The following is a 23,106-nucleotide window of genomic DNA, read 5'->3' as shown; positions in this document are numbered from 1 at the left end:
ACAATTTGTGCTCACAGTTTTACCTCCAGTCAGCTATACTTACTAAGTTTGGAAGGAAAAACAGCTTTGTTTTCCACTGTTTTGTATTGCTCTTTATTAAAGTGTCCCATTGGCTGAAGCAAATCACAAAACATCAGTGAGCCCTTATGTATACAGTATTTTCCTTAATGCCAAAGTTGAATATCTATAACACAACAATTTTATGGGTAAAGCCTGGCGAGGATGATGCAGTTGTGGGGGGCAAGGGCTGCCTGGCAGGTTCAGCTGAGGGCAGGATGATCAGAATAAATAAGCATATATAGAAAGTTATAAAAGGAAGATCTGGTCACATAATACAAAGGTAAACATAAAATGTTATTATTATGTAGCGTATAATATATTTGCTTAGCTTGTAACTCAAATGTCTCATTAAAATGAATTTAATTTAGAGAGACATTTGATTTATTTCATATTTCAATATTTATTTACTTCAGTTTGTCCAAGCATTTCATTGCATATGTGTACTTTTCAGTGCTTATTTATTTCATGAGACATCTGTTCACGTGACCGACAGGTGAGCCTGTGACTTTAAGAGAGTGTTTGTGGCGTGTCTGCTGCCTAATTGTAGGCCAGCGAACCTAGCGAATTTCCCTTCATCTGTTTAAAATTGGTCATGTAAAATTAGTCAACCGCAACTGCGTCTAGTAAAGGGAGTTGTATCTACGGGAGTTTCCTTCTGAGCAAAGTTACATGTGTTTTGCTGGAAGAAATGAGTTCTTAGTGATTGCAAAGACCCTGCTGTCGTCTGTACTGCAGAAATGGACTGGACAGAGTTGAGACAGTGTCATGACATGTGATGTTAGAAGATGGAAAGCGAGGAAGCCGTGTAAAATATGCCAACAGCCAGCTAAGTTTTCCCAAGGCTTGACAAGAGAGTGGGTGAGTACATGACTTCAAAACGTAATGGAGAAATGCTTATTACCAGGAGGTTTATTTATTTGGCCAAGCTAGCTAAAACGTAATTAGCTTACATGAGGTAGCAACAGGTGAGCTAATGGCAACAGCAAAACTGAATAGGCTAATTGCAGCACAGAGGTTTCGGCTTGTCATTGTATTGGAAGAATAGCACGGGTGTTGCTGAATAATGCTAATGATGGCTCATTACACAGACAGTGAGCCAGCATATAGTATACTGAAACCAAAGTAGCTAAATTGAATTAGTGCGTTATGAGTTTTACTTTATTTATTTTTTAAAAAAAAAAAAACATCTTTGATTTTATTGCTATGACACTAAAATATCTGTAGGTAAATTTTATTTCCGCCTCCTGAATGTGTTGTTCTATGGTAATAAATAATGAGAAAAGAGAAGATAGGATAATTTGTTGACTCCGAGCATGTCGAATTTGAGCACTTACACCTTGGAACAGAACAGAATGTGAAATGGAAACAGGTGTCTGAAACAACCTTTAACTACAGGTTGGTCATGGTTAGGATTAAGTCATCTTAAATAGACCTTTATTTTGGCAGATATTTTGACTTGGTATGACAGGAGAAGCACATGTGTAACCAATAACATTAATGACGGCTCTGTGAGTGCAGTAAGCAATTGTAATAGCCAATTCCCTGAAACTGAAAGCTGAGGTGGGATTTTTACTCATTGTTAATATTATTAATTACAACTGGGCCTCTCCTGCTATAACATTTCTGCCGTGAAAAAGCCTATAGTCTAAAGCGCACCTTGCCCCTTTCATGTGAGTACACTCAATGCTGCTATGTGGACCTATGTGGACAGAGTGAATTTATAACCTCCTGGTGAGAGCTATTGAGGATTGCACTTAATATTCTTACTGTTGATCTAGATTTAAGTAATCGTTCTCTGATCCTCTAAATCAAACAAATAGTCTCATCATTAGGTTTTAGTTGCTGGCTTTGCTTCTCTCTGGAGGTTTTGGTCTCTGGTCTTGACCCTTGTAGCAAGTGTCTTCTTAAAGTTTGTGACTATTTGAAGCCTGGCCTCAGGGTTTTTGTGTTGAATTAAATTCAAGTTAATTGTCCATAGTTTTTTGTTTTGAAACACATTCATCAGCAGCAGTAAATTGTGAGTGAATATCTGGTTGTCATATTACTCTTGAATTTGCTATTCTTAGAAACATGACTTCATGATTGATCCTGTTGTATGCTTTGGAGCAAAACCCTAGGCGTACCCAAGAATTAAAACAAATGCTTCCTTCTGTCACGCAAACATATTGACTATGTTGAAAAAGTCATTTTAATTTGAATCTCTGGATTGACTCAGCCTTAACCTTGGCCCCTGAGCACTGCACTACAACAGAAATTAAATTCTCCAGCACAGCTTACAGATGCAGGGTCAACCAAACATTAAAAGAATTCCCCTCCCAGAAAGACATTTATGTAACTGGGAACCAGTGGTATACTCTGCTGACATTTCCTCTGTGACAGTGAGCCAAACCAACATGTCATTGGCTCTTGATGTCTCCCTCTCCTTCTTCCCGTCCCATTGTGGATGTGTCTACTGCTTCACTCAGGAAGGCAGGTGTTGGCAGGATGGGGACAGGTTCTCAAATGTTTGTGCTCTTTCAGTGAGAGCAGATGTTCTCACTGCACACACACATACATACATACACACACACACACACACACACACACATACATACCTATACCTATGTGCACCATGGCAGTCCAGTGTTTGGGGAGTTTGCCCACAGCTCTGTTGTCTGTCATTCGTTATCAGCGGAAAACAGGGAGGGCAAAATATTTAATTTGGAGCATCTTCAAACATTTAAAGTCTGAGGTTTTGTTCCTGGGTCTTGCCTCAGCCTTTATGGGTGAAGTTGACTGTAGGTGTAAGGTCAATCCAGATCTTACTTCAGCTTTTACTGCTTAAGAATGGTGTGGACTTGTATGTGGATTTACAAGGATTCTGTGAACTGAAAATTTATTTAATCTTAGTTCTGTTTTGAAAGCTTTTGGCTTTGAGGTCTTGTGTTCCTAAGGCTTAAAAAATGACATCATGAAACTTCACATAATGCACGATGCAACAAATAATGCAAAACATCACCTTCTGTTTTCAGTGATTCGTAACACTTAGGCTTATCTCCACAGATATCTGAATGCGTGATATATAATAGTCTATGACTGAGTACCTTTTTCATTTACATATTAATGCATATGGTAATCTTCATGTAAGATCCTCGAATCAACAGCTCATTTATTAAAAGTTGTTGAATGCTTTACAAGTTAACTAAGGCTGACTTCATGATTTAAAGCACACACGCAATGAGGACTCTGAGAGAAAAAAAGTATTTTAATTAAATTCAAGGTTAGAATACCTTTACACTGAGGGCAGTCTGGAGCTCTTTCACTCTCATAATTCTTTGACTGTGGTTCAATTACTCTAGTAAATCTATTTTTTTGCTTGGATTAGCTTTCTACATCAGGCAGCAGCTCATCACACATCCGTTATTATTATAACGCTTTGAAATGTGAGATATGACCCTCTGTGTGTGTGTGACTGTGTGTAACAGAGAGAGTTTGTAAAAGGAAAAGCCTGGTGTGTGTGTGTGTGTGTGTGTGTGTGTACACGTACGTACATGTGGGTGCGCCTGATGGATTTTCAATTTCATTTCCTATGTACACGCTCCGTCCACCAGGGTAGTAGATGAGATTGAGCCTTTACTGCTGGTTCTGAAATTGGGCTAGTCCTGCTGGACTCACAGCTCCATTTAAATGCATTAAAGCAGAGAGAAAGCGGCTCGTACATCAAGGGTTTTGACATGTGGTAGTGTGACAGCCCACGACTCCGGGGACGATTGGCGTTTGACATGCGAGGATCTCAGGAACGTCCATTAACAGCTCCTACATACATGAGCTAACTGATGACTAGATTAAGCCTTAGAACAACAGCGTGAAAGGGAATGCTGCTGTGGCTCAAGGCTTGCTTAATTGTTAACAAGTTACCGTCATTCCCGTCCATTATTTCAGTGAAACTGTGTGACGTGTGTCTATCGATTTTTATCACTTGACAAGCGCCTAAGGCCTTGAATTAGCTATTACTATCTCCTGTCAAGAGTGCTGTCAAAAAAACAGTTTCAAGTTGATGGGTGACAGGTTGTTGGGGTGATGGCTTGACAGGTGTTGGTGGTAATGGTGGTAAAAGGACGTTCTCCACACCAGGCTCTAGCTGCATATTGGCCATGAATATAGTATGTGGAAGATGTTTGTTCAGCAGAGGGGGGAGATGCGATTAGTGGGTGGCATCTGGCTGTGAAATTGAGTCAGGAATACTAGTGATCATGATCGTGCAGAGGAGGTTTGAGCTAAGGTTAGAATGCTTATTTCCAATGCAGAGGCAAAAAATGTCAATATGAAGTAAATTAGATCTCATTGTGCGGTTGTCCTAAAAGTTTGTCTTGACAGTATTGTATGACACCATGTAATCATAAAATTCATCTTTGAATAATTGATTATGTGCATTTCAGAGGACGTGTATCTTCATATTTTTTGCCTACAGTGGAATATGATTAGAGAATACAAGATTTCTCCAAACCATACTTGATAAAACTCATTTTCATTTATTGTATTAGTTAATTGGTCATAATGCAAATACTTGATTAACTGCAGCATAAAGGCCAGTCTACATGGATCGTTAAGAGTCAGCTCAAGTATGTGTACTGTTGCAGTACTGCTTTAATTACACATTAGAAGACAATGATATTCAGAGAAACAACGGATGGCAAGGCCAGCAGAACTGCCCCACTGAGAGTAAGGTGTCTAAGTGAATAGAAGAATGCATGACAACTGTCTGCCAAGAAGACATGGTGGCATGTTGGAGGAACAATAGCACAGAGAGAGGAGAGTGTGTGTGAATCTGTCTATATGTGTGTGACAGAGAGAAATGAGTTGGAATTTAAACTGGAACTTGCCTTCAGGCACAAATGAAGGGTTATTCATCACAAATACAGTAACACCAGAGAACAGAAGCACTGTCTGGCTTATTTTGACCATGGTCACTGGAAACAGGAAGTTAAGGATTTTTGGAGTTCTTTGAATGACTTGTTATGTGTGACCTCACACATGAATGTTTGTTGTTGTGTATCCTGCATCCCTCAGGGCAGAATTTAAGAGATTCTTAGAGATTGTCAAAGAGTGTTTCCCAGTGTTGCTTTGATTTGAGGGAGGTATTGTAGAAAAACCCAGTTGGTGTTTATGTGGTAGAGCTTAATCCATGCTGCAGATAAACTTGTAATATGTTCCTTTCTCTGCTTTTTTCTGTTTATGTAGAAAAAAAATCTTCAAAATGCAAGAAAGGTTGACTGTGCAGTTTCAAAATCTGAAAATACAAAGCAAAGAAAGCAAAGGCTTGAGGATACAAAACTGAAATAGAAGACCTGTAGGATGTAACCCTGGAGCATCAAAACAGCAAATACCACATTTGCAGTCTTTGTTACTCTGAATCATTTGGCATTCACCTCTGCATGCAAAGTAAAACCTCAGTGAAAGTAGATCTAACATTTGGTAATAGCTATTATCTCTTCAACAGTATCCCTTTCCCTCCTACCCTGCTTTTCTCATCCTCTGTTTTTCTTTTACAATGTACACTCACCGTGCACTTTATTAGGAACAGCATACTAATACTGGGTAGGTCCTCTCTCCATCATGTTCATGAAACCATGCTTGAGATGACTTTTGCTTTGTGACATAGTGCACTATCATGCCAGACATAGCCATTAGAAGATAGTAAATTGTGGTCATAAAGGGATGCCCATGGTTAGCAGCAATACTCCTGATAGGCTGTGGGATTTAAACAATGATTGATTGATACTGACATCAGGGGCCCAAATTGTGCCAAGAAAACCTTCCCCACAGCATTACAGTATCACCACTGGCCTGGACTGGTGACACAAGGCAGGCTGGGTCCATGGATTCATGCTGTTGATGCCAAATTCTGATCTTACTGTCTGTGTGCCTCAGCAGAAATTTTCAGAGTTTCATCAGACCAGTCTTCTACAGTCTTCAGCTCGCCAGGTGTAGTCTTCATCATGGTTGAGAAGAGTGGTTATCTAAGTTACCATAGTCTTTCTCTCCAACCCAACCACTCCTCACTCAATGTAGAACTCTAGATTCTGTTGTGTGGTGAAAATCTGATGTTTGACATAAACATCAGTTGAAGCTACCAACCTGTATCTGCATGATTTTCTGCATTTCACTACTGATTGACATGATTGGCTAACTGCATGAATAAGCAGGCATACAGGAATTCCCAATAAAATGCTTAGTGAGTCTATATTTGAATGCCAACAAGTTTAATGCATTCTCTGTTTGGCCCTAACAGTATGAAATCTCCTTTGTTCCTCAGACCTTTGGTTAGATACACACTAGGCACTCTGTAGCCAGCATGGCAGCCTTGTAAGACAGAAAGTTGTTCTTGTTATTTTACCTTAGGATGCTGGCTTTAACCACTGCACCATTTCTTTTTTCTGCTTCCATCTATTATTCTATGTGTGCATTGTTCAATCCATACTCTACGTCCTTCACACTCAATGACCAGAACTCAGTTTATGTGGCTGTTATGTGGCATAATAGCAGTTGTTTGATCCACCATTGGTCAATTTCTACTAGAATGGTGTAGTGGGTCACATACATTTCCTCACTCAGCACCTTCACCCTTCACCCTTTCACTTTTGTTGCTGTGGGCCATGTTAGATTTTGTATGTTTGCTGTTTTCCTTCATCCATATCTGTCCCAGAACCAATAGCTGCAGCATTGGTCAAGGGAACAAAAAAATACCAGGGTTCTCTATTGTTACGGAGATTACAGAGGCACGTCTTGGCTAAAAGGTCTGGAGGAACAATATGAGAGGCCTCTGTGAACAGGTGCTGTTTTTTGTTCCTTGGAACAAAAAGCATGGCTATCTGGGCAGAGTCTCCGAGGAGACCGGGTGGCAGTGACCTGTAGGGGCTTAGGGAGGGGACGCTGCCGGGAACGTGGACCGATTTCACTGCCAAGAGAGAGTTTCTCGACAAAATACAGCCACACATGAACAGAGCAGGCAAATATTGAACCATTACACACGTGTTTAATGTCCCTCCTTCTCAGTCTCTGTTTGTCTCCCTGCCCACTCCACCAGATGGTGTGTCAACCACCTCATGGCATAGGTTGTGTGTGTGTGTGTGTGTGTGTGTGTGTGTGTGGGTGGGTGGGTGTGGGTGTGTGTGCGGTACAGAGGAGTGGAGGTCAGAAAAAAGTGCAGAGTTAGATTGTAGGCCCTCACAGTAGTCTCCTAATCGCTGCATTGCCTGCGGCATCTTCCCAGAAAATACCAAATTGTTCTCTTTTAGATTTCATTCAGAGAACTTCCCGGAGCCATTCACTGCCTTTTAAAAACAGTTCTGCTAGCACAATTGGTACTGATATCCTCAACCATTATGTGATTTCTCTTTTCAGAGCCATGCAATAATGCCACAGACTTGGTACTCAAAATCTTGAGTATTTTATTTGTGATAATTTTGTTTTTGTGTGAGTTTTGCTGTGTCTACAAGGTTAGAGTTGTTTTGTTGAGCCACCTGGTGACAAACCTGTTCACTGAGAATGTTGCAATGACATTTGTCTTGAACTGATGTTTAAGTTTGCTTGTTATTCTTTTATTCTCTCCAAATGCTAATGACCTTCAACCCAGGTACCTCATATTCCAAAGGGATGCACTTTGTTTTCATAAACCCAAGGGATCTAATAAGCATGTGCCTTCCAATAATGCAATTATGTTAATTTATGATTTAATTGGCTTAATTCTGTGTACATGCTACTCAATGGAAATGAATGGACACACTGAGGTGTATTACTGGACCCTAATGGTGAAAAGATCCAGTTCTTACATATGTGATGCCCACCTCGAAAACTTTATGCTAACTTGTGAATACACAGTTTGTAATTTATTTGCAGTAAGAGGCCAAGTAAGTAAATCTAACATTAGGTGACTTCTGCGAAGGTGACTTCTCAAGATGATTATTTTCACTTTGACTCTGCATAATTTTCCTGATTCAGAAATTAATGGATCATCATGGAGAATGCGGTCAAAAAATCTTTCCTTTTCACACTTGTGCCTCCTTATCTATGTTTATCTCACTCTGTCCCTTACATGTAATACATGATGTCAACTGTACACACTAATTGTGGGGCTCACCTACTTTATTGTGTTTGTGGTTTTTTTTTTGTGAGGGTGTGTGTATGCATATTTAGTGTTATCTAACTTTTCAAGTCCTGATATCTAAATGACACTATTCTATTGTATGTCTTATTTTGACAGATTTAAGGACGGGTCAGGCTAAGTTTGGATTTGATGTATTTCCTATTCATATAATTCATTCAGATCCCCACCCTCCCTTATGACAAGGCCGGCAGAGCTCTGATAATGCTTCACATACAGTATAATGTCCATAAGTAAAGCGACAAGGCCAACCGATTGCTGATATTGCTTCATTTGTTAAGTGGATTGGCTGCTTCCTTTCCAGCCAGAGGCAGGCAAGGTTAAAACATCACTTTATCACAGCATCTATAATGGGAGTATTTTGCATTTGGAGATGCAGGATCATGTAGGGTTGGTTGGTACGGAGAGAGAAATGGAACAAGCAGAAGTATCCATCATCCAGACCTAGCCAACCAGTGCCAGCACAGCACCACTGCCACTCAAACACACTCTCACCCTCACACTGAGACACGTTTTGAGTCACACACATGTCCGTGCACCTCTGCCATCGCTGTCTAGCGCTGGCTGTGTGGGTGTCACTCTGTCAGTCAGCATGAAGGGCAGACCTGAGCGTGGTGGGATCAATCATTCTGCAGGACACACCGGCAGTGTAAACCTTTGATAAAGAGTGTCGTTCACGGCGAAACCCCCGTCAAGGACTTATTAAAGGCCTGACACTATGTGATTAACGAGAGCGCTAGTGCTGCCAAGCTGGGCCGCTGCAGGGCTTAGAGGTAGGGGGTAAAGAGATGAAAAGGGAGCACAGCACTGTACAGGAGACAGACAGGAGTTGTATTGTAGGCATTCACACTCACACAATCATACAGTACATGCACGCATAGTTTAGAATTCCCAATTGATATACATACAGTCATATAAAAATAAATATTATAGTAACACTATCTATAATAACTGGTCGTTACATAATAGTAGACCCACATTAGGAGTCAAAGTGCACAGTACACATTCATTGCTCAGATTTCAGCCTGTATTCAGAGCACTATACCCTATTAACTATTAGCTGAACTCTCACCTCATAGATGACTCATAGCCTTGAATTTCAACTATGTTTCGCTCCAAGTGGAAAGTAATGTCTTTTGCTGCAATCCATTTTGTCTCGCTTTGATTCAGAATGAATTATTGAAGACAGCTCAGTCAGAGCCATCTCAGGCGGCACAATGGGGTTGGACAGGGCAGGATGGGTGTGCAACAACTTCCGTGAACTCCAGAGAGTGTGATGCATACTTGAAACGTCACGCTCAGCTGGCAGCACACAAAGAAACAGCCACTTAACTAGTGAGAATATGAGACATGCAGGGTCTTAAGGATACGACCAGTCAGTGATACACAGACACGCTGCTGTACTGCGCTCACTGAATAATAACCATGCCTGTCTGTAGCACCAGGTACTGATGACACGCTTAGGGAGAAACAGAAAGAAAATCCAGGTGTGAAGGAAGCAAGGACAAAGGGAAGAAAAAAAACAGAAAAGAAACCTACTGTACACACAGACTCTACTCACATTGTTCCTACACAAGCCCCCCTTTTCATTAGTGAAGTGCACTGCTGTGTGATATTACGCATGATTTCTCACTTCGCCCTCAGTGATTGAGATATAGAAATGGCATACAGGAATCTGAGAGACAATGATGGAGAGAGATGAGAGCCAAATCAAAAGAGAAATGAGAAATGCAATAGAGTGGGGGGATTAGCTGAAAGAGTGTAGAAGTGTGAAAGAAAGAGAAACTACAGAGCAAGAAACAGATGGACAAATTGATGGTTCAGTGGTCTGCATCACTGAGTAATGCTATCTGTCAGAACAGAGGTGCTCTCTCATAATTTACACCCGTTAATATCCACTGTATTTGCAACTTCTAGCCAAACCTACATTTATCTTTAGACTTAAGGCTAATAAAGTCAAATTATTGGTGCATTTCATTCTGCAATGACACACACAGCTACCCACCAGAAATCCCTTGACAGAAAATTGTTCTTTTTCTTCTTGCTTCTGGAAGGACTCCCATCCAGACAAGGTGTTTCCAAAAATTCCTACTTCAAGATACAGCAGCAGGAACATTGAATATGTGTTATCCATACTCAAAATGTCTAACCTGTCTTATCTGTGTTTCTAAATTATGAACTGTGAGTTGCACTGTGGTAGAGTGAACGTGTTAAGAGGAAGGCTGTGTACCAACATGGTTCACTGGTAGTTGCAGCCTGTCATCCCTGTAGGCGGCTCACCTTGTTCATATCTTTTCTCCCCGTGTTGGCTGCCTTATCAGAATGCATGAAACATGACAGGACCTGCATCGTTATCTGGCCCCTCCACTGTTATGATGTACTGTATGTGGCATGGTCTATATTTGTGGTGAGAACCTGCAGGGGAGTAAAGCAAGGGCAGCACTGCCTCCAAGAAACCCAGACAGAATATCCCCATGCACACATACATTTGTGAACATGCATACATGCATTCATGAACACAGGCGCCAATGACAAACGCACCTGTTTATGTATTCTTGAGTGAATGCTCTGTCTCTTGAGATTATGTATTTTTAACAAGTCCACCCTGGCACCATATTGTTTCATACTTTGCAGGAAGTGCCTGCAAGGCGAGGAGGTTGCTTGCTAGCAAGGTGAAATGAGCTGGTGTATGAGTTATTGATGAAGCATCCTTTGCATGAAGCTCCCATTTTTAACATCAGCATAACTGAAGGCTTGAGCAACAGCATGGCGAGTAGTTATGGTCACACTGTCAGGTGCCACTGTCAGATGATGTTAGATTTACACTTGGTGTTCAGAGGAGTGTCAGGATGAAGCTCACTGTAGCGCTGATGGTTTGTTGAGATGCACTGTATTTCTCTGGCAGTTTCACTAAGGTTTGAGTTTACTTTTCAATTCTATGCCATGCAGAAAGTTTTACTCCCTTTTGTCTATATGTAAAATCACAAGTACCCTCAGCTCTGCCAGATTGTGTATCCTCATCCTCGAGGGATAATCTTCATACAGTACAGTATATTTAATAATAAAGGATGAAATGTGAAGAGCCCCCCTTGTTGTTCCAACAGAAATTAAATAAAGTAACTAAAACACTGAAATTGCAAGTATATCTGTGACCTCGGAATGAAGAAAGCAGTTGAGAGGTGCTGCATCTCAAAAAGGCTCATTATTAATGTTGTGTAACGTAACTATTATATTAATTTTATGGTTGATGTGCTAGAGGAGGATTTTAACAGCTGTGATCTACTTCCCATCTGAGCCACCCAGGAGTGGCATCATATTTTTTGGTGTACATCTTTAAATTACAATGGCTTGTGACTGCAGTATTTTCATGAGCTAATCAAAAAGCACATTTTTTATGATTACATTAGCAAGTCCCACAGACTACACAATTACACAGTAGAATGGTTTTGAATTAATACAATAAAACAACAAGATAAGCAGAGGTCAAATAAACCGATTATGATTTTGCAGATTTTTGAAGCTTGAGACTTGTCATTGGAAAATAATGTTTACACAGGGCAAACTTCAACAAGCCACCCACAGCTTCTGAACACATTTAACTTTTGTTAACATGCTGTCTCCTATGTTAATAGCCCTTACAAACTGTTCACACAAGAAAGCTGTTAAACAGTTTAACACCTGTTTATTTTCACCAGAAATTAATATACTCTTTGTTATACATCTGCAAAAATCTTGCCCAGTTCGAAAAACACTGTCTCCAGAATATTTGTGGAACTATTTGAGTTTGTTTTTCACTCTCTTGATGTTGGTTTGATACTGCAGAGCCAGAAAATGCCAGGATAACTCAGTCATCGCTCCTCTTCCATCTTCACTGGGACAAATAAGAGACTATGTGTGTCTACAACACCACTTTGATTGATCTGATCAATAACTCATATGTTCCAAGGTAGTTTTAAACTCAGTGCCTGAAGCTCCTTTGAGGGGAGGCGACACTAACAAGATTTTTAAGTTTGACTGAGCAGCTGCTTGTTCTGAGTATCTGAGCAAGCTGAGCTGAATGACTGACAGCTGCTTTGTGGGTGTGTGCTCTGTGTGTGTGTCTCTCACATCTATGTGTGCGCAAGTGCTGCTGTGTGTATGTTTTGAAGCAGCCCAGCTGAATGCTCAGACGCAGTGATCCAGGAAGGCAGAAAATTTGTAACAGCACACTGAGCTCTCAGATTCAGGGATTTTCTTTTGCTCGTTTGTACTCTGTTCTGCAGCTCTGGTTTTGGCGTTATTGAGTGCAATGTTCTGGGGGGAGATTGGGATGGAAAGTCTAAAGTTCCACTGTAGAGGGTGTGTGAGTGTGTGCACATCTTTGTTTCAACCAGCTAGCTAGTGTCCCAGACAAAAGTGATGACAACAAATGGATCTTTGGTAGATCTTCTGTCCTCTTCCTCTGAGACTCTGTGGGAAATGAGGAGACAGAAGGGGTGGTTGCCAACAGGTGCGCTCAGACTGAAAGAATACCTTCTCATTAGGGATAGACCGATTATTGGCACCGATAGTTCGGCATTTTGATGCATATCGGTATCGACATTTTTTTAAATCCGACGGCCGATAAGAGATCAATATAAAACGCGGTTATTTTGGCTCTGATGTAGCTGTGCCTCTCTGTCTGCAAGTCACGACGCTATCTCCAGCATTGTCCCGCCTACAGCACCGTCTGATTGGTTACACACACAGCTATGGCAACAGTCAATCAGCAGTGAAAGCTGTGCATGCACAGTGCTCACACAGGCTGAACAACTCTGCTTTTTGCACCACAATCTGGTGCTGCTCAATTGAGACTACTAATTGATTTAAGACTCACATTTCTGTGCAAATTTTATTTAACTTTGTTTTATTTACTTTATAAAACTTCAGGAAGCTATTTATTTAATTATTTATTTAAAATTTCAGTTAACTTTATAAGAGATTCTGCTGACCCTGGGAGCTCCCTGCCCTTTTTGTTTTTGTTTGAACAAACTAACAAACGTGTGAAGTGAAGTGAAAGATAAAATAACATTTCAGTTATATTGAAATTTTGGAAAACTTTAGGGAGCTATTTATTTGTTTAAGTTTTCATTTAACTTGACATGCTGCTGAGCCTGGGAGCTCCCTGCACTTTTTGTTAGAATTTTAAAACATAGATGTCTATTGTCTAAGATAAAAAAAAAAAAAAAAAAACCTTTAACATGTTGAAAATCTGAAAAGCTGTTTAATAAACATATACTTAAAGGCATTTAAACGAAGTTAAATTTTGGAGTTTGTATTATTCCAAATTTTGACGCCAATATTTTCACTTTTACTGCAAATGAATATCTGCTCCAAATATCGGTTATCAGTCTCCTTGACTACTAATAATCGGTATCAGCCCTGAAAAAACCATATCGGTCCAGCACTACTTCTCATAACTAAGACAGGAGATTAGCTGAGAAAGCCTTTTCCTTCCTAAGTGTACTCTGTATGGAAAAAATGGCACCTCTTCATACTGGGCCTTATGCAGAGAACTAATGGAAAAATAGCTTACGTTTCTTCCTACATTTCTTCCTCTCCTCCATGTTTGTGTCAAAAAGGAGATAGAACTCTAGTGCATACATGCTCAGAGCTTTAGATATCTGCTCTCATTCTATTATCAGATTTTAAGTCTGAGGATGAAAAGTCTTTTCAGTCTCCTTCTTTATGGTTTCTCTCTTAATGTGAATCATCGTCTGTTCAGATGGTCTTAGCTTCTCATTTTCTGTTAACACCATACAGACAGCACTTGTCATCGCTTGGAGTTGGGCTGACAAAATAATTGTCTCTACTCAGGCTCAATATAGCTACATTGTTATCCATCGATATTCACTTAACATGGCAGAGAATAATTACCTGCCATTTCCTAGCATGTTTGTGTTAGATATTGGATACCTTGTTTTGAAATGCCTATAGCAATTTTGTTAATCAAGCCATGCATTATTACATTAATTGGCTCTGATTAAGTGGTTAATTAATGGATGCCACCCTAGTCAAGCACAGCCCCACAAGAGGGTGGAGCTGATGTTAAGAGCTTGCAGATGCAAATGGAGACATCAAGAAATTAGAATGAATGAGTTTGTTTGTGAGACTGACGAAGAAAACACAAGGGCAGCCAAGCATTAAATTCAATTGGGTAGAGCCTGTCGATAGCAGGGCAGAGTGCCATTTTTCCAGTACCTTTGTATAGGATTGTTGTCACCCACCAAACGTGATGAATGAGAAGCTGCAAGATGAAGACAGAGAGAACATGAGAAAACAAGTAACACACAAAGATGTAAAACTTTGGAAAGAACAAAAAAGAAATTTCAAGATACATTTGAACAACCAGCTGGCAGGATGATGTACAGTAACTGATTTAGAAGAAGAGTTGACATAGTGAAGTTTGGCATATAACACAAATACAATGACCAATAGCAGCTGTTGGTGCTTATGAGCCATAAGAATGTTCAGATATTATTTTTGTTTCTGTAATCCCTTGACACCGATGTCCAAACATCCTAAACATGCATCTCAATTTAAAAAAAAAAAAATACAATTTTTGATACACAGTATGATGCGGTAAAAATGAGAGGGTGACTAATGAATCAATGAATTGCTATAGCTGTCAGTGAGTTAAAGACTGCAGTTCTACTACTCACTTAAACATCACTGACATTAGTCTGTATACACTAATGTAGCACTTTTGTTTTCCATGGAGTTCCTCATGAGCATGTGCAGTGCAATGTGCACTGCTTGAATGCCATGTATAATATGTCACGTGTAATCATACATCTGTATGTCCTCAGAATATTTGTAGTTTACATGAATGTTCAACTATCCAGACACAATTCGTGTACATACCATCTAAGCCTTCATCTCCATAGTGATGTGACAGCATTTGGATGGTTTACTACACCAGCTATAATCCATGTTAATCTTCTACTTTTTAGCTCATTTTATTCCCATTTGTCAGAACGACTGTAGGGCAGCTGAGGCTGCTATTGAGGAGCGGAAGTGTTGCTCTGTTCCAGAGTATGACACTCCTGTATAGGGATTAAATCCCCTCAGGTCTATTGAAATGTCAAATAACATCATCAGTGATTTCAATAAAACAAAATCAGGTTTTGATTCAGCTTCATTCTGCTCAAGTCATTCTACTGAGCGTTTACATTCTGCAGCTGCGAGTGTGTTTATATAGAATGCATAAGTCTTGATGTATGTGTCTGCCTCTGAATGGATAGCCCATGTGTTGTCACTGCATAGCAGGCATAACAGAAAGGATGGCAGCCACAGAAAAGTTAATCCTTGTCTACACAAAAGGCACCTCAGCAGCAGTTTTTATTTGCTCTCACTCCACCTCCTCCAAACATGTCACTGTCATTGGATGGGTCTTTTCAGGTTTTATTTTATTTTTTTTATTTACATGTTAATGTGTTGTGTAAAGCCTACTGACTGAGCTTTTTTAAGTATTTTATTAAAAATTGTGAATAGGGAATCATTGACTCTGTTCCTGTCAAGGCTACTCTCAAAAAATACTCAGATTTTACTTGTTAACAGTGAATGGGCTAATACAAAACATTTTCTGGAGCAGAGCAAAAAAACCACTGCGCAACATGTTCCATACAAAACAAAAAAATAATGCCATTTTGCCAAAGACTTGTTGCAAATTTAGAGACACTGTATACATCTGATTTTTGCTGAAATGTGATTAAACAGAGCCGCTGTGGACACAGATGCAGTGAAGTGGCTGCTGTGCTGCTGCTGTGCTGTCTGCATGACACAGCCAGCAATCCTAAGAGTTAAGGAGACAAGTGTCAAACATGTACTGCTGTCTGACTGAAATAAGGCAGTGATAAAGAGAGAGAAGCGATGAAGAAGCAGATTGAAGAAGGCCAGAAACCGAGAACTTACTACACATTTTCAGATTTGAAGTCAGCGGCAAAGAGGAATGTTTCATAACATCAGCTCTCCTCAGACTCAGACAGAGTGCTAGACAGGACAGAAGGAGAGAGACAAAGGGAGAATAAGGTGAGCAGAGGGAAGATATGAAGAGAACAAGCTTAAGAGGCCAGGTGAATGACGACAGCAATAAATAGTTATGTGACTGGAATCCTTTCGTGTAATGCCTCCTCCTGTCTTCATCTTTTCCCTTTTCATCACTTCTTTTCTTCTTGCCTTAACTCTCCTTTTTTTCTACGTCACCCTTCACCCTTTTCTCTCATTTCAGAATAGCCAGTGCACCATAGATCTAGGTACTTTTATATTACCACCTGCTTCCTCCAATACACATGGAGTTGCAAAAATGCTTTTTTTGCCTGCTTGCATGACTCTTCATCAGGAGAGTGTAAAGTGAGAAGTCTTTCCCCTCAGAAATCAATCTCTCTATGAAAACTGCCAAACCAACAGTTTTCATGTGTCCATGCTGGCAGGAGGCATTCATTTTCGGGTTGTCTGTCCGTCTGTCCATATGTCCGTCCCATTCTTGTGAAATTGATATCTCAACACAAACATTCACTTGGACTTAAGGTTGAAGTGATTAGAATTTGGTGGTCATGTGTCAGTGGTCACAAAACATGTTCTTGGCCTGGTGAATGTAATATCTCAGGAATGTCTTGAGGGAATTTTTTCACATTTGACACTGACATTCACTTGGACTCAAGGATGAACTGATCAGATTTTGATGGTCAAAGGTTAAGGTCACTGTGACAGTGCAAAACATGTTTTTGGCCATAACTTATATAACTTATATAGCCAGTAATTGTCGTTAAGTATGAATCCTTCCATATACCATGTAGTTCCATTTAGGTTCAGATTTTACATGTAAAAGCTGATGATTTAGTTACGGTCTGTTATTACCTTTTGTTGGCAGAAGGCATATTAGTAAGACATCAGCCAAGTTTATTCTGGCTTTTGGGCTAGTTACATACAGAGTTAGATTACTTACAGAGTTACATTTATGAGTAATTATAAATACAATATTTAATAATAACAATCTGTTACATATTAAATTTGTCATTTAAGTTCAAAAGGGACTGGTTTCATTAGACAAAGGGTTTGATAAGAGATTTAGTACCTTTGAGTTCAGGTAACTGGAACTAGCTCTCAAAACCCTGATTTACTGCAGTGGTAGGCAAGTGTGCCACCCAGATGCTGATCCTGCTCTGCTGAACCCCTCTCTTCCCCTTCTCTCTCCTACCACCTGCACAACAGCACATACACACATGGACCACAGAATAGCATCTGCACACATGTGGGCACACACACATTCACACATACATACCTACACAAATTCTTAATATTCTCTTTTAAGTTTCGACAGTCACCGTTTCCCATTCCCAATAGGCCTTCAACAGGCTTCATTATACAACATTATTGATGGCAAGTTTGCTCATCTACGCAATGCCATTAAACTGTCGTCTTTTTTGTAACACAATGTATTAACGGCTTAATGTCCTCCCATAAATTACCTGACAAAGACTGTGACACAAATAGCCATGCGGCAGGGTTCTGGAGGAAAAGACATTTTCAAGTACAGATGGATCCATCAGCAGTGCAGTAATAGGCTGAAAAGTCATTAACATAACATTAATTCCTTTATTAGGGATACTGGAAACAAATAGCTTTTCAGAAAGATTCTGACTCTGAGCCAATCCACTGCTGTACGTGAGAGGGAAAATCAGCTTACACTCAAGTAAAATACTTGTCGACGGCTTAGAAGTAATGAAGCCTCCAATGGCTTTCCTTTTTCTCTTTCACTTTGTTTTCAGTGCTCTGCTTTCTTTCTCACTATGTCCTCCACACTCCTTTTTTCTTTGTGCTTGTTGTAGACTTCCTCTCCCACTCTTACCCCCCTCTGTCTTGCTTTCGCTCCCTCCGTCAGGACTTGATTGTGCTGTGAAGGCTGTGATTGTGTGTCTGCGTGTAATTAGCTGTTTGAATGAAGGGCAAGTTAATGAGATCAACTTCAGCTGTCCCTACATGGGAATAGCTCTGACAGATAGCAGAATTGTTGGACTGTGTGTGTGTGTGTGTGTGTGTGTGTGTCATATTGCCCTCTAGCTTCCCACACACACGTGCACCCACAGGCTTTCACTGCATGTGAAGCTGCTACACCATCTTCATCCAATACACAAACACTCATTTTTACCTTGCGAGTGTTTGGCTTCATCAGAATCTTTCGAATGTTTCAACATGTATTTGGCACCCATGGGTGTCCTTCACTGGTCAGAACTGTTGATTTGTTTTTGTGTGATCCAGTCACTACAATTTTGCATGAAAGACACATCATTTTAAAAATAATGCAAGCATAAAGGGTCTCTCAAAATATATCAGAGTTTGTAGAAGTGGACTCACAAAATACAGCACAAGAATTTGCTTTGCCATAGATTATATATTGTGTTGACCTGCAATATAGCAAATATTTTGGTTTTCCTATCAGCCTCTCTATATGTCTGCCTACCTGTAGATTTCACTCTCTGTGTAAAGTTTCTGAGTGCTATCACTTTCTCTGATGGTTAGAAAATCCTTTTTAATTTGAAAAGCTATTGCATTTTCAGATTCTGGATTGAAACCCATTCATAATTCATAATTCATTTACCCATATCTATATTCAATTCAGTCAGCCTGATGTGCTCTGAGGCTTCCGAGGTGAGAGACCTTGATCAGAGGGTAAACCCTCCCAAAGGGTTGTTTAGAAGGATGGGCTGTGCATGGTTGCCTGCAGTCAGATAGATGATTTAATGAAATGGTGAGTTGTGGCATCCACCATCTTGATATTAATAGTTCATAAACAGTTCAAATATCCATTTCATTTTGTGGACCTGTATGGCTTATGGGAGCTACCAAATCAACCAAAAAACACTCTTAAAAAGTATTTTTCTACAAGATGATACTCATCACTACTGTACCGATAGACTTTGGAATTTTTCGGTGTTTAGACTGACCTTTATTTAGTGTGCTCTGTTAGTTCATATTTTTATTATCCAAATATATTGTTTGCCTTTCTACATGAGTGTGATTACAGAAGAACTTTGACATTTAAGGCAATATACTTATTTGCTTTCTTGCAGAGAGTTAGATTAGAAGATTGATACCACCCTAATGTCTGCAGACGCTTACTCTTTTCCTAAGGAGCACATGTACTCCTAAGTTGAAAAATTTTGGAGCGCATAAAGAAGGGTCACAGTGAAAGTTTATTAAATAATGTGTTTTTCCTCAATAAAGGGAAATTATTGATTAAACTTTTTGAATACAAAAAGTACACTAGATTTTAAATTGTATTTATTTAATAATTTGCAAATATTCATACTTTAAACTGATATAACTAACTGATATATATGTCCAAGACAACAGGTGGGAGAAACACTGGGCTGTATTTTGTAATGGTCTTTATTTTCTAAACCACTATACCATTACAGGAATGATTTGCAGTTTTGCTCTTGGTCTTGGCTGAAACTGCAACAATAAAACTTGTGTGGAAGCAGGATTTCCCTTTATCAGAAAGCTGCCTGTGTGCAGACCACATACATTTAGGCAGACTGTGACTACTGTTGTGATTTATATTGATTGGAGGATAGTACTGTTCCAGCGCTTCATGAACTAGTACACTTGTGATGCATGTCTCTCTGTCAAAGAGGTCAGTAATCATCACAACAGTGTTGAACTGCAGAGAAGTCCTGCTGTGTGGCTGGATGTTATGGGAATGACTTGAAGGTGCGCCTGAATGAAAGATCGACAGGGGAGTGTGACTATCCTAGTTTTTACTTTTGCATCCTCTTTGGTTTGTCATGTTTGTGTATTCAGTGTATTGTGTTTGTGTATTGTGTTTGATTGAACAACAGGTCATGATTTTTTTTCAATTTTCTATTTCATGATTATTCTTTTTCTTTAAGGGGAAAATAGACCTTCTGGGCTGTGTATGGTGGTTTCAAGTAGAGAAACAGTCAGTTTCCTCCACTTATCCGAGAGTTGGGTTGCGGTTGTAACAGGCTGAGCAGGGAATTTCAGACGTCCCTCTCCCTGGCCACGTTTTCTAGCTCTTCCTGGGGAATTTCAAGGCGTTCCCAGGCCAAAAGAGCCCTTCCAGCGCACTCTGGGTCTTCCCCGGGGTCTCCTCCCAGTTGGGCATGCCCGGAAAACCTCCAAAGGAAGCCTGTCAGGAGGCATGCTAACCAGATGCCCAAACCACCTCAACTGGCTCCTTTCAACGCAAAGGAGCAGGGGCTCTACTCCAAGCTCCCTCCGAATGTCCACGCTCCTCACCCTATCTCTAAGGCTGAGCCCAGACACCCTCCGGAGGAAACTCATTTCAGCGGCCTGTATCCGCGTTCTCGTTCTTTCAGCCACTACCCAGATCTCGTGACTGTAGGTTTGGTTTCAAACCATTGTTGTGAGGATATTTTGGTTGGTCCTCTCAACTTCAAAGGGCAGTATGATGGTCAAGACGACTTTAGGGTTCAGGTTAGAATTAGGTTTAGGTTTAAATTAGAGTAATGATTGGGGTTAGGCATTCATTTGTGATGGTAGTGGTTATGGTAAGGAGCTAGTGATTATGTTAATGGTCTCACAACTAATGTAAAACAAGTGTGTGTGTGTGTGTGTGTGTGTGTGTGTGTGTGTTTGCTCTTGCTTGACTAGATGAATAGTCAGATTGCTCATGCTGTTCAGATGGTGTAGCAGAATGGTGCCATGGGGTGCTGGCGTACTCCACTTGGCGTGCGTATGTACCATGGCAGAAGCTGGACACCAATACTCTCTGTTGATTTTTTTTTTTTTTTTTTTTTTTTTTTTGGACACACTACCCAGCTCTCTCAGCATTGAGGGTGTTTAAACACCATCTGTCTTTAGTGCCATCTTCTTTTCATTCTCCACCCCTTGACTTCCCCACTCCACAAATCCACTTTATCGATTTCAAGCATCCTCTGGATTTCCTCACACCATCTTCTCCAACTTCTTCAACTATCCAGTCTAGTTGATATCCTCCTCACCTGACTGAAGCCATTACAAACCGCTTCCGACGACCCTTGGTAAATGTCAAACCATCCACATGATTGCTTTTCAGTCATCATCACACATCCACTCCCTCTTATCTCTATCCGGCCACTTCACTTTACTTACTCCTTGCAAGAGCATCTCACTTTTATGCTTCCTTTTCACCCCACTTTGCGATGTAGTCTTGAAGAAACTTCCCAAAATGTTTTATGCTGTATAACACAGTATATTAATGGATAAGAACAGAAAAGAGGTATCAGAAGTCATGTGAAAAAGTTTGTCTCAAACCTACATTGCTGTGCACACACGCACGCAGGCACGCACACACACATACATGCATACACCTTTTATTCATGCCACTCCCACTCTCTTTATGCTTTTTTTTCTCCTTTGATTCTTTACTTGTATGCAGCACCTACATCCCATTTCTGTACTTGATATCAGTTGTTGATGTCTTCCCCTATTCCTCTCATTCCTTCTTTACTTTCTCCATCTTTTCTTGTGACAAGGTGTCCTCGGATTACTTTTCTCCCCTCAAACACACAAATGTTTTTGAACATAAATATTCCCAGAAACTCACAGGAGTGGCTTCGAAGGATGGAGCCATTAGTGGACACTCACACACCATGAGGCACCAGGGATGAGCCTGCTGCAGAAAGCTAGATAACAACTTAAAGCACCAGCACACCAAACTTTGAAGTATGTGTGTGATTGTGTGTGTCTACTGACTAACTGGATGTGGCCAGTCTCCTGGTTGTGGTTGCTGAGTGCCAAAACAGATTAGCACTTTATGGATTGTTTGGACTTTGATGTAGACACTGAAGTTTGGGGATAAGTTTCTCTCTACACTTTCTTTCCCACATATACGTGGCAGTAACTTTAATGAGTTCTTTCCTGTAGATCTCCCACATCAACTCAAGTGTGAGCAGATTTTAGTGTGTGTGCACATGAGAATGCATTTTTGTGTTTCAAATGTTTGTGATTACTCCCTCGCAGCAACTGAGATTGTTGATCAGTAAACAAAGCACTCAAGTGATTCAATTAATATTAATTAGAAATATCAAGCCCCTTGCTTTTCCAGGTGGTTAGTGTTTATTGTCCCTCACCTGAGTGAGCTGAAAATCTCTCCCATCAGTGTCTTTCCTTGGTTGACCTGCCCTTGCATTTCCCAAGATGGTGTGCTTTTTAATCTACAGATCTCCTCTGACACTCTGACTTTTGCTCTTGCCAGTATTTTTAGCCTCTTAACACCCGCACTGTAGATTCAACACTCCCCTGTGTCAGGATGGTGATAATGGCAGTCACACTTCATATTCCTAACACAAAATTGCAAGAATTGGCCTGAGAGAGAGCTCACTCATTCATTTTCTGCACTCGCTTAATCCTTGTCGGGGTCATAAGGGAGCCTAAAGCTTATTCCAGCATACACTGGCCACAAGGCAGAGAGGCACACTGCATGGTCTATCCTAGGACTGTGACACACTGTTATATTCAGACTACATGGACAGCTCGCATTCTTCAGTTCACAACACTTTTATTAGTTAACCTGTGGACAGGATTTATATTTGGAGATTAGACAGATGCAGAAAGACGTGTGAAAACCTATGCAAACACAGGGGGAAGTTGTACTAGACACAGAATATCAGAAATAGAACTGGAAAATGTGGATTTTTTAAAAGAACTGACTGCCTCTGTTTGCTAATGTATCTATGATGATCATCCAAAATGCAGTAGGATTAAATCAAAGCGTCTCCTGTCGAGACTAATGCTTTACTCTAATTGAAATTTGACAAGTGCTTTTATTGTAATTTTGTATTATCATGGCATTAAGCACTTCTGCAAATACACAAGCCACAAGTTGTGTACCAGAATTACCGCAATGGCAATTTACA

At 40.3% G+C, this 23,106-nt stretch overlaps 1 protein-coding gene across 1 annotated transcript in view; it reads left to right on the top strand.

Annotated features, from left to right (window-relative positions):
* Window positions 1-615: 615 nt before the first annotated feature.
* Window positions 616-23,106, top strand: part of cdh13 (cadherin 13, H-cadherin (heart)) — a 268,476-nt gene continuing 245,985 nt past the window's right edge. Inside the window, exon 1 of the mRNA XM_051073553.1 lies at window positions 616-918. Coding sequence (XP_050929510.1) covers window positions 826-918 — 93 coding nt within the window. The 5' untranslated portion in view covers window positions 616-825. The remainder of the gene's footprint in view (window positions 919-23,106) is intronic.

The sequence above is a fragment of the Lates calcarifer genome, linkage group LG10 (assembly GCF_001640805.2).
Source record: "Lates calcarifer isolate ASB-BC8 linkage group LG10, TLL_Latcal_v3, whole genome shotgun sequence".
Lineage (NCBI taxonomy): Eukaryota > Metazoa > Chordata > Actinopteri > Centropomidae > Lates > Lates calcarifer.
This window is presented reverse-complemented; position numbering and strand designations above follow the sequence as displayed.